At 27.9% G+C, this 20,122-nt stretch overlaps 2 protein-coding genes across 2 annotated transcripts; one reads left to right on the top strand and one right to left on the bottom strand.

Moving 5' to 3' along the window:
• The first annotated feature begins 981 nt into the window (after window positions 1-981).
• LOC107023391 (asparagine synthetase [glutamine-hydrolyzing]) lies at window positions 982-5,539 on the top strand. The gene is made up of 13 exons (XM_015224075.2): window positions 982-1,204; window positions 2,198-2,336; window positions 2,541-2,636; window positions 2,754-2,895; window positions 3,020-3,210; window positions 3,339-3,500; window positions 3,602-3,682; window positions 3,773-3,994; window positions 4,094-4,228; window positions 4,399-4,479; window positions 4,562-4,648; window positions 4,739-4,846; window positions 4,961-5,539. Exons 1-13 carry the CDS (start codon window positions 1,125-1,127, stop codon window positions 5,207-5,209), a joined length of 1,773 nt encoding a protein of 590 aa, XP_015079561.1. The 5' UTR covers window positions 982-1,124; the 3' UTR covers window positions 5,210-5,539.
• A 152-nt stretch (window positions 5,540-5,691) lies between these two features.
• On the bottom strand, window positions 5,692-12,368 carry LOC107023392 (protein PMR5). Its single transcript, XM_015224076.2, has 5 exons — window positions 11,822-12,368; window positions 10,936-11,110; window positions 9,978-10,156; window positions 8,265-8,423; window positions 5,692-6,269 (listed from the first exon to the last, which is right to left on the bottom strand). The coding sequence occupies exons 1-5, from the start codon at window positions 12,169-12,171 to the stop codon at window positions 5,933-5,935; spliced, it is 1,200 nt and encodes a 399-aa protein (XP_015079562.1). The 5' UTR covers window positions 12,172-12,368; the 3' UTR covers window positions 5,692-5,932.
• Between the last annotated feature and the right edge of the window lie 7,754 nt (window positions 12,369-20,122).

The raw sequence follows: 20,122 nt of genomic DNA, 5'->3' as shown, positions 1-20,122 counted from the left end.
TATCAAAATAAAATTTAATTTGATCATTTTAAATATGTCACATGAAAAGATTTAAAATTAAAAATTAACTTTCTCTGTTCTATTTTGTATGAGGTCTTTATTAAAAATTGATGGTTCTTAATATTTATTTTTTCACAAAATTAATACGACATGTCTCTTTTCCTATTTTACTATCATGAAAATATACATTTGACCAGCATAGAAAAATTAAGTAAATAATTCCTATTTATCAAATAATGTTCATCGATTGAAAATTTAACTTAAGAAAACATTAAATTAAATAAAAATAAAACAGTAAACTTATTTAGTTTTTTAATAATGCACGTGAAATTTAAAATAGTGACATATAAATAAAAGAACTATTAAATAGAAACAAAGAAAGTGTAAGCGGAATATACTCCCTTATTCCCTCTATCCACGTGTTGCGTTTTTTTAAAAGTCAATATAACTAATTTTTAAAGTTAAATTTGATTACATTAATTCGATAATTTTAAACAAAAAGTTCAAATATTTAAAACGATACGAAAAGTACATTGTTTTACATATTAATATGATGAAAAAAATAAATCATAATATATTAGTTATAATTATTACTATTTAACTTTAAAAAAACTATGACAGTCAAAACTTGACGGATATAGTATAAATTAAACTAAAAAAAGAAAGAAGATAAAAGCGGAAAGAAAAGACTATCAAAAGATATGGTACAGTGGACATGAAATTGTCTCTGCCTTACTTCAAACCATAAATATATAAAAAATAAACGTTCATACTTCATACAAAGCATTTTATACAAATCTAAATTAATCAATCTCTAATACGTCGAATCGGGACCAAAATAAAAAAAAGCAAAGCAAAACGTCGCCGCTTGAAGAGAATGACGTAGTCTTCCAGAAAACGCCTATAAATTCGTGGGCAATTGGGTCGGTTTATTCACACAATTCCATTTGTACGCAAATTCACTAACTACGTGTTCTTTTTCTCCAAAAATCTTGCATATTTTTCTCTATTCTGTTTATTATTATCTAGTTTCATCTTTATTTACAAAAAAAAATTTAAAAAAATCGTAAATTTTTTTTTACTAAACCTTATTTTTTTTAATCGGAAGTATTTGATCAATAATCATGTGTGGAATTTTGGCTTTGTTGGGTTGTTCGGATGATTCTCAGGCTAAAAGGGTTCGAGTTCTTGAGCTTTCTCGCAGGCAAATTATTTTCCCCTTTCGTTTTTCGATAAATTATTTATACATGTTATATAATCTAAATCAAAATTATTAATTTCTGTCGAATTCGTAGTTTTTAATCATAGATCTGTGTATGCATTGAATGAAGGGTTATTGACACTTATGTCCTTATTATGGGTTGTGTTTTTTTTTTTTTTTAAACTCACGGGGCATAAATATATATTTTTGTATTATAATTCATGGGGCATTAGTGTTAGAGATTATTAGTGGGATATAAGTAAATAAAATTAATGTTCCTATAGTTTTTTTTTTTTTTTTGCGCATTGAGCTGGCGATAGAGACATTTAAAATTTAAAGCTTATTTCTTTTAAATATATTTATTTAAAATAAATGAATTCAGTTGAATCCGTGAAATTTGATTTTTCTAGTAGAGTTTTATGTTGTATATATGTATGTTTTGTGCCGTTTGTTTAATGTTTTTGCATTTTCATAATTTAAAAATCAAATTAATGTAATTTTGAAAATTAATCAGATTAATTTTTATAGTATTTTTTTCATAATTTAAAATTTTTTAAATTATTATAATTTTAAAAATTAATCAAATTAATATTTAAAAAACATAACATGACAATTAAAAATAGATTGGAAAATAAAAGTTTATTTTGATGTAACTAACATGAGTTACACCTGGCAGTGATTTTTTGGATACTTGAATAAAATAACACTAGAAAACTTTTTATGGATACTAGAAAATCTCTAGATTGATTATTAAATTTTTCTTAGACCAACCATCATGTCTTGTTCATGATGTTGATGGGGAACAAAGCCTTAATAGTTTATACAACATAGTATTTTTGTTTCACAATGTCTTAGCTGTGGCAGATTCAGAATTTATTAGAATGTAAATCATTAAAAGTACAATGAGTTAAAAGTCCAACCTATCAAGATTAAAATTTTTGTATTCGACCTTTAGAAATGACGATATTGAACAGAAATTTAGTTTTGTAACGATAGGTTGAAGCATCGCGGACCGGATTGGAGTGGAATATTTCAATATGGTGATTTTTATTTAGCACATCAACGTCTAGCAATTATCGACCCTGCTTCTGGTGATCAACCTCTGTTTAATGAAGACAAAAAGATTGTTGTTACTGTGAGTACGCTCTCTACTGTTGTTCAGACTCTTCAAAAATGTTGTCGTGCATGCCTGTTTCATGTCTTACGAAAATGTGTTACTTTTGAAGGATCTGACATGCACTAGTCGATATTTTTGGAGAGTTTGGAAGCAACATATATTTTTAGACTATATAAAGATGAACAATTTGTTTGATGATTAGTTTTGTGTCGAATTTTGCAGGTTAATGGAGAGATCTACAATCATGAAAAACTTCGAAAACTTATGCCTAATCACAAGTTTAGGACTGGAAGTGATTGTGATGTTATTGCTCATCTTGTAAGTATAGTCTTAAATTAGGCTAGTGAATTATAATAGAAAAATCGGGTGTTTCTGGTTAAATTGACTTATAAGTAATTTTTGGTTTACTTGAGTTTTTATATATGTGTTGATCAGTATGAAGAATATGGAGAAAATTTTGTTGACATGTTGGATGGAGTGTTCTCTTTCGTATTATTGGATACTCGCGATAATAGCTTTCTTGCTGCTCGTGATGCCATTGGAATTACACCACTCTATATTGGTTGGGGACTTGATGGTAAGATACAAATCTTCCAATATGTTGCTCGTAGTCATCAAAAATGTCGATACAAGTGCATTATTTTTGGAGGGTCTGAACAGCATAACAAACTAGAAGTGATATATGTTATTGTGTGTCACAGGGTCTGTGTGGATATCATCTGAGCTAAAGGGCTTGAATGATGATTGTGAACATTTTGAAGTTTTCCCTCCGGGGCACTTGTACTCGAGCAAGAACGGAGGGCTTAGGAGATGGTACAATCCCGCTTGGTTCTCTGAGGCTATTCCTTCCACTCCTTACGACACTTTGGTTCTGAGGCGCGCCTTTGAAAATGTGAGAAATTGTTATTATTTGGTATTAGTTTTGTTTGGGATGAAACTGTTTATCTGTCGACTTTGGGTCTTAGTACCCGAGAAGTCTGTCTGTACAAATGATCTTAATGAGTGGTGGTGATTCTGTAGGCTGTTATCAAACGGTTGATGACTGATGTCCCCTTTGGCGTTCTGCTCTCGGGGGGACTTGATTCGTCTTTGGTTGCTTCTGTAACTGCTCGATACTTGTCTGGAACGAAAGCTGCTAAGCAATGGGGAGCACAACTTCATTCATTCTGTGTTGGTCTCGAGGTGAGTCAGTTCAGAAGCGGATCAAGAATTTAAACTTGATGGTTTCAACCTTGCATTTTCACTTGTGCATCTATAAATCTGTGTGTTTTATGATTGAACAGGGTTCGCCAGATCTTAAGGCTGCGAAAGAAGTTGCTGACTTTTTAGGAACCGTTCACCACGAGTTTCACTTCACTGTTCAGGTTTGTAAATCGAGGTGTTACTTTGATTTTGATCTCGGGATTATCTTCTGTTTTTTCATGTTGTTAAAACAACGCGTTTCATTTCTGCAGGACGGGATTGATGCTATTGAAGATGTTATATATCATATCGAAACGTATGATGTAACAACAATAAGAGCAAGCACTCCTATGTTCCTTATGTCGCGTAAGATCAAATCATTAGGAGTGAAGATGGTCATATCAGGAGAAGGCGCTGACGAAATTTTTGGTGGCTACTTATACTTCCACAAGGCTCCCAACAAGGAGGAGTTTCACACGGAAACATGTCGCAAGGTAATAAATCATTCTTGGAGTATTGCCTTTTTTGAAAACCTCGTTGAAACAGGACGAGTTAAAAAAAATGCTGATCCTGTTCTTCATGTTTACGCGCAGATAAAAGCTCTTCACCAGTATGACTGTTTAAGAGCAAACAAGGCAACATCCGCGTGGGGTTTAGAAGCTAGAGTACCATTTCTGGATAAAGAGTTCATCAATGTTGCCATGAGTATCGATCCCGAGTGGAAGATGGTAAGAAATTAAACTTGAATTGCCAACATTTCACTATAACAACTATGCTTCTTGTGGAACAGATCTTTTATATGTTCTCGATAACAACATTTTTCTATAGCAACCAAAAGATATCACATTGTAACGGTGTTGTACTGGGGTTTGACTGTAACTTGTTTCGTCCATTTTAGATTAAACATGATCAAGGAAGGATCGAGAAGTGGGTTCTTAGGAAGGCGTTTGATGATGAGGAGCAACCGTATCTTCCAAAGGTCGAAAGTCATATAATTCGTGCTGATTTGCTTAGTTATGGATTAAAACTAACATGTTTGTCCTGTTTTTTGTGCCCTGCAGCATATTCTGTACAGGCAGAAAGAACAATTCAGCGATGGCGTAGGCTATAGTTGGATCGATGGGCTCAAAGCACATGCTGAACAACATGTTAGCTCACTATTACAAGCATTATCGTTCATATTCGTTGTTTTTTTTCACTATGTCGAATGATCTTGTATACGATTTTGTGTCTCTTAGGTGACTGATAGGATGATGCTTAATGCTGCTCATATCTTCCCACATAACACTCCGACTACGAAAGAAGGATACTATTACAGAATGATTTTCGACAGGTTCTTCCCACAGGTAATACTAGGCAGGCGAGCTCCTAAAATCAAAACACTAGCACCATATACGAAGGTTTAAAGTTGCAGACTTTGTCTTGAAACACTAATACCATATCGGTTGTTGGATTTGCAGAACTCAGCGAGCCTGACAGTTCCTGGAGGACCGAGTATAGCTTGTAGCACGGCTAAAGCAATCGAGTGGGATGCTTCTTGGTCGAACAACCTTGATCCTTCCGGTAGGGCTGCTATCGGTGTACATAACTCTGCTTATGACAACCATCTAACCGGTGTTGCTAATGGGAATTTGGACACTCCGATCATCAATAACATGCCAAGGATGGTAGGCGTTGGCGTGGCTGCAGAGCTCACAATAAGAAGCTAACTAGCACTAGTCTCTTGCTGTCCATGACTTGATGTTTGAAATATTAGTATTATTGTTGTTGTTGTTATTATAGGAAGGAGCAGCATGTCTTTTAGATATCCTGCTGCATAGAAGAGCATTGGGTCAATGTTTTAACTAGAATAAAAAAAACCAAAACCATATAGAGGTTTTGAAGATCTTGAGCACCACTATTGTTCCTAGCTGATGCTTGTGTCTAATTGTACTGTTTTCCCTTTTACCCTCAACTCTATTGGCACTATATAGAGTGTCCTGGACTTTGTAATATTGGTATATGTAAAGTTCTGGTTATAGTCATCCTTCTTGTTTCAACTTTCTGAGTCCTTGTACATTGCTTTGTGACCCTATTCTTTCCCCCCCACCCCGAAACAAAGACGATTATATTCGTGCTTCACATGATCTGGTTAATTCGATATATAATTATTTGAATTTGAAGGTGTAAAAAGGGTGATTTGAAATGGATATGGGATCATATAACCAAAGTTCAATAAAATGGACCAACAAAAAGTGAATAATTACAAAATGAACATTTACACCAATAGAAACTAAAACTTTACTCAAGTACATCTTTGATCTTAGTAGATGTGAAATGTGTTCCCCAAATATAACTTGCACCAATTGCCACCATGTCGTATTGAGCGAATTAAGAATTTCGTACTGAATCTGATATATCACATGAAATTTGTCGTGATAAATACTAACGGTCTAGAAGAAAAGAGCAGTATAAAATAGTTGATTCCAAGTATCGGGTAATCCAGCTAGACACCAATGACTACAATCAGCAGAGTGATCAGGATTTGCCTTTTGCTCTGAAGTGAGTGCACCACTATAGATAGAAGGGTGTGCATCTTTTCTCATAGCTGATAAAAATGTTATGTCCAAAATAAATGGAGGGTTGTTCATGTTTCCTATTACCTCCTTCAACACCCCCATTTGATCCGGGAACGTGCCCGGATACGCCGTGCCGGTCATCGGCACGGTCTCACCGTAACACGTCCTCGTTGATGACGAGGTTGACGTGCCGGTGGTCCAATCGCTTGGGCTGATATAATTGAAAAAAAGTGTTAGTATAGAGAAAAATTTACAAGTAACTTTTATCGTGAAATTTCAAATTTCATAATAGAAATTACATAACTGAAAAGTGGTTAGCCCACTAAGAGTTGTTGTATGGTTGAAAGGTCAAATTTCAAGTCATAGAAATAATCTTTTGTTAGAAATATACTATAAAACTATTTACAATAAATTCTATATGTTCCGATTCTATTTATAAAAACTTAATGTATCGATATGACTTTTTTACAAAAATTATAATATTATGTTAACAACTCAATAGAAATTCCTAATTTTTTAGATAGAAAGTTGTTGTTTAGAGTTGCAACATATGTGTAGATTCGATTTTTTTTCATAAATCAAAGCACATGAAATTATATTATCGATCGAATTATAACATATTTGTTTATTTTGATACCATGTAAGATTATGTTAACTAGTTTAAAAAGTTTTAATTATTTATTTTTTCCCAATAATAATGTTTTTATAATACATAATCATGATATGTCAATTTTGCTACCAACCAGACAAGTGATAAAACATGTCATTAACTACTCCTACAATAGGGCCAATAATAATGTTTTTTATTATCAAAATTTATTATTATATTATACATCTAACAAACAAAACGGTTTGACAACTGATAATTAATTATATCATCTTGTCTTTAACTAATTACACCAATAAGATGGTTTGATAACTAATACACACTAACATGTGCAATGTTTAAGAAAACATATTTATTTTTTTAAAAAAAAAGTAATAATTAATTTATGGTTAGTAAAACTAATGCAATCATTGAAGTCATCGATAATCAACACAAACTCATTGAAGTTTCAATTATTAAGAGACATTATCATGTGAGAGTTACAATTAAATCAATGAAATACTAATGCATCATTGAAGTAATTAATTAGTTTTTCTTATGACAAATATTTCATCCTTTCGACATGTTTGTCATATTTTTATTTTTATTTTTATTTTTATTTAATTCTTTTCCCTTTTTAACGAACTTTTAATTTCATTTTTCTACGTAACATATTTAAAATCTCAAAATTCGATATAACATTTAACATATTTTTTTTAAGATTGTAAAAGAAAAGTTTAAAAAATCTTTTTACATTTTATGTAAGTGAAAATAAGACAAATAAATCAAAATAAAAAATAAAAAATTTCTTTTAAATTTAATTTTATCCAAAATACTTTTCAAATAATTTAAAGTTGGCTTTGTCCAACATGGAGTGCTACTTAATTTCATATAGCTATGATTATTCATGACAGCTAATGATGGGGCAAGTGGCCTTAAAAAAATTAGTAGTAAAAGTTTTTGTGTTTTTTATCTTGACAATTACACCTTCTATCTTTAAAAATATATCAGTATGTAAGTAAGGCTATATGTTGGATTAATATTTATGTGATTAATTATAGTTTTGTCATTAATTAAGGCTAAAATAGAAAAATCACATTAAGTTATTTCTAAATCTAGAAAAAGTGTTTTCTTAGAAAGAGTACTTACTCCCTCTGTCGCTATTTAGTTGTTTACTTTAGAAATGACACACATATAAAGATAGCAATAATTAGCATAGCAAAGTTACGATTCTACCCTTATTAATTATGATTTTAAAAAAGGGATGAATTAAAACTTGAAAATTTAACAGGAAAAAAAATTTATCCTTTCTTGATTTGTCAAATAGACAAATAAATAGGGACAACTAAAAGGGAAAACATGGACAAGTAGATAGAGACAGAGAGAATATTAAGTAATATTGTTATTTTCATTTGGATCTAAGTAATGACGTAACTAAAGTAAGTCGACAAGCAATTTTAAAACCTAAGTTTTTACTCTGTCTCAACCTTTCAAGAATGAAAAGCCTTTAAATAGAGAGAGAATTTCAGACACCTACTCAAGACGATTCTGAATTAATCGATCAATAAGTTACGGATATATAAAGATGATTAAATTTGGAGAGAGATAGAGTTGACATACTTGTAATGTGTAGGTGAAATACCCTGAAAGAAGAGTTTTGTTCTACTTTTGTCAATATTGGCATCAATCCATCTTGCCCATGTCCTCAAGCCTCTCTCTAATGCCACTAGCCTATCCATATCTTGATACAATTTGCCTCCTAAATCCATGTAGTCCCACCTACATATAAACATATTTTTACAATAAATTCAAATTTAATTAAATTCCTTGATAATGTGCAATTTTTTATCGTGAATTTGAATTTAATTAAATTATATTATAATGTTAGAAATTTTTTTATCATGAATTCAAATTTTGTTGAGCTATTTTAATATATTGAATATTGCATGGAAACAAACTAAAAATGCATTTACCACATTTAAATTTTCACCTTTTAAGTCACGTCGTCAACCATTATCACACTTCATTAATTATTCTAACTTCATTTGATTTACAACTATATATTTATTTATTTTTTTTTAAAAAAGGAAGTGATGTACTTCGTCTGGTATTATTTGTTATAATTTTTATTTTTAGAGTCAAACTATAAAAACTTTGACTAACATTTTAAGATGAATTTTTTTATCATATTAATATGCAAAAAATTGTAATTTATAGTACTTTTCATATAGTTTTAGAATATCTATTTTTTTTGTTTAAAATATCGAATTAATGTGATCTAATTTACCTTTGAAAATTAGTTAAATTGACTTTCAATAAGCCAACATGACAAACAATTCCGGACGGAGAGAGTACCAATAATAATTAAGAAAAGATATACTCTCTCATTTTAGAATTGACACAAAAATTTAAGAAAGTAAATAATTTTTTTTTGAATCTTGTGACCATAAATTAAAAAAGTATATAAAATGTATTAGAATTTTTTTAATCATGTATTCATAAATAAGTTGCGTGGAAAGATAAAATTAAAGAGTTAAAAAAAAGAAAAAATGTGTTTTACAAACTAAAAAGAAGTAAATAAATAAATTTAAAAAATAATAATATCAAAATGGGGTAAGGCACAAGAGCCCCTTTTGCACTATGATCGAAATTTTAGAGATACATTTTAAGTAAACTAAGGTCCTATTACCCTCTTGAATTAATTTTTTTTTTTTTGTAATTTTTGTATCCTTTTATCTTACGTGACACACTCCCTGATGACTCCACGCAATTGAAACGTGTGAGCAAGCTAAAAAGGTACATAAAATAACCAAAAAAATATGAATTCAAAAAAATAATAGAAACTTAATTTAATTAAGATATATCTCTAATATTTGAATCATAATCTAGAAAATTACTCGAACATTTTCCTCATAAAAATAAAGATAGTGGAAATTTCAATTATGGCTAGGAATGAAAGACTAGAATGACATTCAAATACATAAACATATTAAAAATAAAAGAAAGAAACATATAAAATCAAAAACTGATTAAAAATAAAAAATATGAAACATAAAATGTGACCGACAAAGTTAATCCCTATATAAATTCTAAAGAAAGAGACAAAGTTGAGCAATAATAAATGTCAAAAAAGTGAAGGTAGGGCATGTGTATTGCCCTTAGAGAGAGCCTTCTTAGTCCACCAATGACAAATAATATTGAAATTGAGAACGTATAATCTGATATGATGAAAGATAACAGATATCTGATAAAAATATTTAAAATATGTATAAATAAATTAAAATATAAAAATAAGACACGTAAATTGATTAGAAATAAGAATGTGTATATTACCCTTGAAGAGCCCCTTTGTGAGTCCACCAATGGCCAGTATTGAAAGACAAGACATCAACACCTCTCCAAGCATTAGAATTCTTAGTTATATCATCTAATTTCAGAATTCTCTTGCCTTGCACTGAATCTATGTCTACTAGATATGGTGTTCTATAAAATGACACTGACACTCCATAATCCTGTAAAATGATACCCATTCAGATTATATCACATAAATTAAAATGAACGAATTAGATATATACTGACAATGCATATATTTTCTCTTATACTATTAGGGGTTGTTTGGTTTGTTAGGCAACGTTAGTCTGAAATTATAAATTTGAGACTAACTTATCTCGACTTTTAGGTTGGATAAAATATATCAAGTCTAAGGTATAAATTTGATCTATCGTTAGTCATAAATGTAATCAAACTTAATCCTGAATTATCTATCTTATCCCATATAAACCAAATGGACCCCTTAGTGTATACTGAATTTAAGTGCAACATATATTCCTGAACTATTGTAAATAATAAAATGCAGATATCATCTGTCATACTTTTAGGATATTGACGTTCCCATCGTCTAAAAACTAAAGCATATATATCCTGTATACAAACGGACATACACGTGTCATAATCTTATCCATCAACACCACATTTATTAAATATCAATTCGATGGATAAGATTGTGTCACGTTTCCCTGTTTAGTCTTCTGTTAAAGTGAAAGATATATATGCTATAGTTTTTAGATGGTAGGAGCACCGATGTTCCAGAAGTATGACAGAAAGTATCTGCATATAATTTAAAATAGTTTGAGAGTATATTTTTATCTTTTATCCCAATAATATTTATATAATCAAATCACTTATAAATTCATTTATACAACACGTGTTAATAATTAAATTCAATTACATTTATCATCTCATCGGTGCATAAAAGTTAAACTCTGATAAATATAATAAGAGTTGGACTAACCAAGAATTTGTAAGTAGATAGAGGGTCACCCGTGATGTATTGTGTTTGAGCTCCACGTGGGACAGCTGCTGAAATCATACAAATCAATGACTGCCATTGGTTTCTTCCTAATGAATCTCCAACATACATTATTGTCTTCCCTCTCATTCTCAACAAAAAATCTAAACCATTGAACCTTGAAAAAAAATAAAATTGAAAAATCAAGTATAAATACAAGTATGATTTAGTAATAAGTAATATATTAGATGTGAGTATATAATTAATTGGTTCAACTGAATACAATATTTTGATACCAGTTATATATATAGTTGTGAGTTCAAGTTTTCTTAATTTCTAAAGCACAATGTGTTCAATTATAAGAATCTAATTATTAAACTTACTAGGTTTAAATTTAAAAACTTAAATAAAGAACTAAAAATTGAACATATCAAATTTAAATTTTAAATTCACTTTTAACTAGTAATATGAAAAAATGTAACTATGCTAAAACATACCATTAAATTACATTTAACATCATAAAAAGCTGGTGAATGCATATAACTTAAATTTAAAGTTACACAAAATGCATTCAAATATTGAAACTTTAATAAATAAAATTAAAACAGAGTTGCAAGTACCTAAACCTTTATTCAAAGAAAAAAACCTCTCAAACAAATCAAATTTATATTCTGAATCCGTTTCTAATAAAGTAATATAAAAATAACGTTTAGTATTCAACCTAAACATGTTAAATTACACTAATATGGTAAAAAGTTATTTTACCATCAATGCAGCAACAATAACAATATATTCAGTATAGTCTCACACACAATGAAATCTGTAAAAAAAAAAAGTACAAGAAACGACAAATAGTAACGGAAAATTATAAAGAGTTTTGCAAGGCTACCTTGGAATTTCACAATTTGTTGGTTTCCATCTATATTTGAGGTAATCAGTGTCTGGTCTTCCATACATTTGACAATTAAATTGTGAATCAATAATTGGGCAAGATGAAGATTGATACAATGGATAAGTTTCATCATAAACCCAACTACCCATAAACAAAGAACATGATGTTAAATTTGCCAAAATCATAGTTGGTTTTTTATGATTTTGTTGATATTGATGGTTCCTTAGACTTGCAAATGTAAGTACATAAAAAAAATTTAGTAAAAGAAGACATAATAGAAATCTAAAGGAAAATGATTTAGTTGAAGAAGAAGAAGATGAAAATTTTAGAGAAGAGAAGAGATTCATTGAAAGTAATTAAAAACAACAAAGAGAAAGAAAAGAAAAGAGCAAAAGTGAAAGAAAGAATATTACTTACTATTAATGCATGTACCATATTATATAAAGGGATATGGGGAAGGGAGGGAATGGGAATTTTTGTTGCTTAGTGTGCATGTGAAGATAACTTTGATTCTATTAAAATGGAGTCGGATTCAGAATTTCAATCCTCTGTGTTATTGAATCCAACTTTTAATTTGTGTTAAAATAATTTATCTTATATGCATAATATTATTTTTCAACCAAACTGAATTAAATCCCTTTCGATTCACTTAGATTCGCCATGACAACAAGAAATATATACTTTTTTTATTATGTAATTGTGTTTAATTATATACGAAAAAATTTAAAATAGAATTTCTTTTGGCAACATTTCAAAGGTACCTTTGTAATAAATAAAAACATGCACTTAACATGTGAAACTTATTAACCTTCCCAAATAAATGATCATCAAGAATTTTGAATTTTTATTTAAAAAAAGACAGCTTAAGAAAAAAAAATTCTATATTTATCCTCACTATTACATACTTATTTTCAAATTATTTTCCAAAGCATTATTTAATAAGAGATAGTTTAGTTACATAATTGTATTAATAATTATTTTTTTTAATAAGTGTGTTGTCAAATCGAATTGTTACAAGTAAAAATAAATCGGAGAGGCACATTATTGATATTACAAAAAATGATTTACATGGTTCACGTGTGTTACTACCCTAGAGGCGGCTCGTGACTACACTTTATTTCACCACAATTATTAAATCTTGAAAATTTTGGACCTTTTATTGTCATTATTTTAGCCAATTGGATTTGATTTAACCTCTAAATAATTATAATTAATGGTCTCTACTTTAATTACTCGTGATTAGCCTTTTTTTTGTCTCTATTATCTGTATCAATGCGTGGGTTTATGACTATATTAATACTCTTTCTCAAAATAAGCCATATATTTTGGTCACACATTCTTAAAAAATAATTTTAAGAAAATAAAAAATATTTTTACTAACTTATTTTTAATGTAAAATAAGGGTAATTTTATAAGAATAAACTAAATTTTTTCGTGAAATTCATAAATATCACTTATTTTAAAACGAAATAATAGCATATTACCACTTCCAAATTTAAGTATCTTTTTTTTTTCAGTTTAAGTTAGCTAAGCTGACAGAGATACTAGTAGCTCAAAAAAAAAATGGAGTTATTAATTAAAAAGTAGATAAATTATTAGCTCAGTAGATAGAAATATATTAATGATTTTTAAAAAATATATAATTGGTGTATAAAAATCAAATCATTCACTAAAAAAGCAGTTAGCTGTCTTGCCAACTGTTTTCTATAGACACACCACAACTTGCAAAAGCTAAGTGTATTTTTTTAGTGATTATTTTGATTGGAAATGATCATTCTATTTCTACGAGGTAAAAATAATATTTTTCGTTTATTTTAATTTATTAATTTATCTCTAGCTAGAAGTTGTTATTTTTTTACTTTTGTAGTGACTCGAATTTATAATTTTAGAGGGGGAGCTGGAGGATTCTTATCATTTGTGTAATCCCCTTTTGTCCATGTTTTACTTTTAAAATTAACTACTAATTTTACTTTTTATCCATTCATAAAAGTTTTCATCCTTTTCCTTATGTTTAGTTATAAATAAATAAAAATAAACGGGAGGAGTACTATAATAAAGTTCTTTTTTTCTCTTTGTGGAATATTGATTGCTACAACTATATTATAAACTCTTGAAGTTATAGTCTAATTAAGCCGTTTAATATGTTAGGACAAGCGTTACATCAATACAAGTTTTTGCTTCAAAACTTAATTACTAGTCTTGTTATAAAAAATCGTGTAATATCGTAAGTCTAATTTAATATGATATTATGAGAAAAATTATATATTATATATACTGTCAGCGAATAAAATTTAAATTTAAATTGATTAGGGTCCTTACCAAGAGAGATAGGGATGGGTAGGTAAAAAGCAAAGGATTAAAAAGTTTAAAAGTGTGACCACCTATTGTCTCAACAACTTGCAACTAAGCATGGGGTCTCAAATTTGGACAAAATTTCAATGTTTTGAGGCCCCTCAAAAAGAAGGAAAAAAAAAAGAGATTACAAATAAAGAAAAAGTTGGATTTCTTAATTTAATTATTATGATAAAATAATAACTTATAAGTGGTATTTGTATGAATAAATAAAACTTTATGTTTGTGCTTTAAGATATGTAATTGATTTAGAATTATGATTTTGAGTCATTATGATATGTGATTTGTTATCTCAAATTCTTCAAAAAGTATGATTTGAGATTATAAATCGTGATTTAATTTTTTAAAGATGTATATTAACGAAAAAGATTTTTTTTTTTTTAATTTTGTAAGATATAAGAGTAATGCTCGATCAATGTGAAGATATTATATTTACATAGTTCGAAGTATGCAAGTTTAAAGATTTATTTATAAAATGAACATGAGTATATGTGATTTATTAATGTAGTGCCTTAGTATATTAATTTTAACTCTTATTTATGAACTATGATTTGTTAATTTGGTGAAATTAAATATTAATCAGAAAATTTTGATGATTTTTACAACTTATGGAGTTTTCAATTTATGAGGAAAAATACAATCTAAAAAATTCAAATTTCATATTAAACTAAATTTTAACTTCAAATCATAATTATCACATGTTCGAACGGGCCTTCAAACATTGAATTTTCTTTACCCCACCCCCTTTAAAAAATAAAATTAGGATAAAGAAAAAGACCAAAGGAAACTTGTAAATGATTAATGTTCTTTGCTTTCTTTCTACAAAACGTTGAAAACTTTTTTAAAGTATTAGTATAAATGGGGTGGGTGTTTGGTATTTGATTTTGGGTTTTTAAAATTTTGAGTTTGATAATTTGATAATTGATAGTTAAAAATAGATATCAAGTATTAATATTTTAAATTTTGGTTCAGGAAACGGTAAATCAAACTTTTGTTTGGTACATATTCAATAATATGACCTTCATTATATAAATAATTTGGTATAAGAAAATATTGATTATATCAAATGGTACTATTACTAATATCTCGTACTAAACCCAAACTCAAATACCATAATTTTAAAATTTTACTCCCAAATATTAAATTATCAAAAATTTCGATTCAATTTTCGAAATTTTATACCCATCCCTCGAATATCTCCATTTCGAAGTTTTGAATGTACGCGAGGTAACATTTGATAAGAACACAAATAAATATGGAAAATATATAATACATAAATTAATTTTTATTGGATATTTGCTTCATCACACTATAATTGAATATACAAATAATTATATATAATATAAAAAAAATATCAAAAATACCCTTGATGTTTGTGATCATGCATTATTAATTAATAATGGGATAATGTACAAGTACACCTCAACCTACGCTCGAAATATCATAGACACATTTATACTATACTAAGGTCCTTTTATCCCCCTGAAATTATTTTATTAATAATTTTCTGCCCCTTTTCGACCTACGTGACACTATCTTGTGGGCCCAACGCTGGTTGACTTTTTTTTTTCAAACTACTGCCACGTAGGACGAAAAGGAGTAGAAAATTACTTATAAAATAAGTTCAAGGGGGTAATAGGACCTTAGTATAGTTTAAGTGTATCTCTGGAATTTCGAGCATAGGTTGAAGGCGTACTTGTGCATTTTCCCTTAATTAATTATTGTGTTGTGTCCTAACTTGTTTTAAGAACAAATGAATCATACGATAAATAGTTCATTGATTTTTCAAATAGTCACTGAATTTTAATTAGTATCTCATAAAGTTAGTTTTTTTTTTAAATTTTTTTTAAATAATTTAAAAATAATAAAATATAACTCTAAAATAATAATAAATCATATTAGAAATCTGACCCTATTAATGGAGTATATGCAATAATAGACACATTTCTGGTTATTAATGGACCCCTAAACTCTTAATAAATGCTCAATTATTGGAATGTCTTGGACCTCAATGATTTTGAAAGACATACTATTAGAAAACATGAAATAAGCAACGTAATTTATAAGTAATTTCTAGTTAATTTATCGTTAAATAGCTTTTATATCTTGAATTTATTTATAACCTGTCACTAATCTATAGCAAAAAGAAATTAGCATAAGATTTTTCTTTGTTTAACTATAAAATTTTATCCAATGCTAATTACTTTGTTTCTTATAATATATATATAGGATATTTATTGTATTGCTAAACTTATTGTAAAAATTTTAATGGTTGATTATAAGGACAGAGAAATGCTAGACACAAGAAGATTTTTGGTTTTGCAAGAGTGGCATGATGACCCATATTTGTTATTTTGTAGGCATTTGCAACTCTTTTGTTGCCTTTTGCCCTTTTTAGTTGAGATATGTGTATGTTATTATGATCCTTTGTGGATTGTTATTTGTATCGTCGTAGGTAGGGGTGTACATGATCGGGTTGTTTCGGATTTTTCAGATATCAAATTAAATAATTTGTGTTGGGTTTTTAAATTTATAAATCAAACCAAATTAATAATATTCGGGTTTTTCAACTTCATGTTTTTTTGAGTTTCTTTGGATTTTCGGATTTTTTTGGATTTTCTGGTTTTTTTGGTAACAAACATATAATTTATTTGTAAATCAAATATTTCTTTCGTCCTACCAAATTGCAACTATCTAAGTTATTTCTCAAGAAAATAACAAAACATATGATATGATTACTGACACTAAAATATCCAACAAAAAATAATAATAAAATCGCGTAAAAAATATTGCAAATTGATAAGTCATAATGAAATTTGTCATAATTTAAAGTACTAAATAATGCTAAAATAAGTTTAGCAAGTATTAATTACATGAATAATCATTAAAAGAAAGTAAAATTAGATCATGTATTTTAATTATCTAAATCTATGTAAAACTAAAAAATAAATATTTGTAATATTATTGTCATTCTTAGTGTTGAATTGATTTTCTTTTTGCATTAATATTAATTTGATTTTTATTTTAACTTTATTATAATTTATAATATGTATTATGAACTATAATCTTTATTAGATCACTAAGAATTCTAATTTTCAAACATGAAATAAATATATTAAAAGATAAAACTATGAAAAAGTATAAGAGATATTTAAATATATAGCAAAATAAGTATTTTTACGTATAAAATAAAATTTTAAAATTATATATATAATGTCGGGTTGGTTTGATCTCGAGTTGGTTTTTTTAGTTGAAACTAAACCAACCTAAATATAGTCGGGTTTTTTTCCAACACCAAACCAAGTCAAACCAAACCACTAGTTGGGTTTTTTTTCCGATTTGACTCGATTTACGATTTGATTCGATTTTCGATTCGATTTTGTACACCCCTAATCGTAGGTAAGGCATTGATTTTACATAATAATATTAATCTTCAGCCTTCTCAACACCACATATCACATGCAATATGTTGTTTTTTGGAAATCTAATTCTGAATCTTGATTCTAGTTATAGTTGTTATGATCAAGCATTTACTATTATGTCAAAAGTTATAGTTGATATCAAAGATATAACCTTATTTCTTAATCACGTCTATCGAACAAGTATCACGTTCATGACTTCGGCTCATATTTCCGACAATCACTTTGATTTTTCCATAGATAGAATATTAATTATCTTCTCGTTTACACGTTTCTTAAGAAAATTTAAATAAAAAAATTGTTTTTGTTAATTTATCCTTTAGTTCTATTTAACATACTCTACTATAATTAATTGCCTTATCCAGACTATTAATGCACTCTTTTGACTAAATGTCATTTACGGGTAAAATGAAAAGAAAATAAATTAATTTAATCATAATTTTGTAAATTGACAATAATTTGTGTAATAGAGGGCGTAACAAATTTTGAATTTGTACATATTTGACAATAATTCAATTCAATTTGGCAACAATTAAAATGCCATGTGGTGTAGATATAATTTAATATTATTGCTATTTTAAATAGCTCATATAAAATTGGAAAATATACAATACAAGTGTTTGTCATAAATGAAAAATTGGAGTATTAATTAGTGGTCAAAGTCAGCAAAAACTAACATTATCAGCAAATAATTAACAGAAAAATGAATAAATGAGGCTGTCTCACATGACATATATTTGTAATAATTGATCTCTTTGCATGTGAAACAAATTAAACCATCAATTGTTCACATGATTTTAGTTTTAGAAATGATATCATCTATCAAATTTTTAGTTTATTTCATTTAATTTGTAAGTCAAATAATGTAATTTTTAAATCATAACGTCCAAAAGCAAGTATTTATAAGCTAAGATCTTACTTGTCTTATAATCGATATACAAAGTATCCAAAATATTTACAAATATGACTCCAAGATCTATTAATAATTAAACTAATATTCGAGCTAAACTACTACTCTCTCCAATAATGATAATCAAACAACTTAAAAAACAATTTATCGATAAAAATATATCTTGAACTTTACTAGAACAATCATATATATTCCTACATGAATTTTCTTAAAATTAAAAGTAAAAAAAAATAAATATAAACTATTTTTTTTATTTTCGTTAGATGAATATGTGAGTTATTTGTATAACAATAGGGGTATATATATGTGAGTTATTTGTACAACATTAAGGATATATATGATTTGTTTTCATAACGAGAGGCATATCAACTTTAAATAATAAAGTTGAGGGGTATATTAGATCTTTTTACCTATATTATATATACAATGTATATATATCTTATACATTTAGTGTATATATATTGTATATAATGCATAAGTGATGTGAAACCGAACTGAGAATGCTATTAGGTCTTCTTATTAAGCTTCCTACAAAATTCAGAAAAAAATCATGTCTAAAGTCATTTATTTGTATAATATACGTAAATTTTACTTCTACTTCTAAGGAAGATAAATTATTTTCAATAGACTCCTAACTTATGAAAAAAATCATCCAAAGCCGTTCAAAAAAAGTAAATGACAGAAGTATAGAAAATAGCAGATAATGACAAAACTAAACTTTAGTAACAAGACGATATCAATAAAATAATATGATAATCGAAATACAAATAACAAATAAATAATAACTATAAAAAAAACTATCAGAATAGTACTACCAACACTAGATAGGCTANAGTATCTAATTGGAATTATTAGTGTTATTTTAGGGATCTATTAATGCATGTTCAAGTTTGGAACATATTGGGATGGGTAATTATCTGATCACTACTAATTTTAGGAAGCCAAATCTCTTTTAATATTTTATTTTAGTGACTTACATAAATCTCGCTAATTTATAAGCTAATTACTTAAATATATTTTACTTTACAATATTACATATTTAATTACTAGATTTTGGTGCATCCGAATACAGCTAGAGACATGTATTTGAGATATACGGGATCAAATTTAGGTGTAATTTCTTTTAAATAAATTATCTGAGACATGTAGCAAATCTCGCTCACCTCTCTCACATGTATTCTAGATAATGTGAATCACTCCATATACATATATACATATAAATGTATCTAATGCGTATTTAGTATGATTCGCCTGTATCTGAGATATATATGAATCTCGCTTACCTCTATCTCTATTTTTGTATATCTGGTAGCAAAAATATATGTATCTAAATGTAATATACATAGGAAACTCTTAATTAATGAATATGTTAAGTAATATTTTAAAAATATAAATAATAGTAGTATATATGATAATGAAATATGTCTAATTAGATACTAGTTTTTTCTTTCTTTTATCTTCTCCCCCCAAAGCTACTACAAAAACCCTTTAAATCATTTCTTCATTATCCCATTTTAATAATCTATACAACAAAATGTGTTATAGTGTATAAATATTTTATACATAGTTATACACTACATGTACACTATGTATATACGCAATATATATATATATATA

Source organism: Solanum pennellii, chromosome 6, assembly GCF_001406875.1.
Source record: "Solanum pennellii chromosome 6, SPENNV200".
NCBI classification, from domain to species: domain Eukaryota; kingdom Viridiplantae; phylum Streptophyta; class Magnoliopsida; order Solanales; family Solanaceae; genus Solanum; species Solanum pennellii.
Note: the sequence above shows the minus strand (reverse complement) of the source record. Positions and strands in the feature narration are given on the sequence as shown.

What these genes read in the sequence shown, in the direction of transcription:
- LOC107023391 (XM_015224075.2), top strand. Translation starts at nt 1,125, where the DNA reads ATGTGTGGAATTTTGGCTTTGTTGGGTTGTTCGGATGATTCTCAGGCT. An exon ending in TATTGGTTGGGGACTTGATG is followed by an intron (nt 2,896 to 3,019) that starts GTAAGATACAAA and finishes TGTGTGTCACAG; the next exon opens with GGTCTGTGTGGATATCATCT. An exon ending in TCGACAGGTTCTTCCCACAG is followed by an intron (nt 4,847 to 4,960) that starts GTAATACTAGGC and finishes TTGGATTTGCAG; the next exon opens with AACTCAGCGAGCCTGACAGT.
- LOC107023392 (XM_015224076.2), bottom strand. Translation starts at nt 12,171, where the DNA reads ATGAATCTCTTCTCTTCTCTAAAATTTTCATCTTCTTCTTCTTCAACT. An exon ending in ACAAATTGTGAAATTCCAAG is followed by an intron (nt 11,111 to 11,821) that starts GTAGCCTTGCAA and finishes TTTTTTTTCAAG; the next exon opens with GTTCAATGGTTTAGATTTTT. An exon ending in ATTTCACCTACACATTACAA is followed by an intron (nt 6,270 to 8,264) that starts GTATGTCAACTC and finishes CAATTATATCAG; the next exon opens with CCCAAGCGATTGGACCACCG.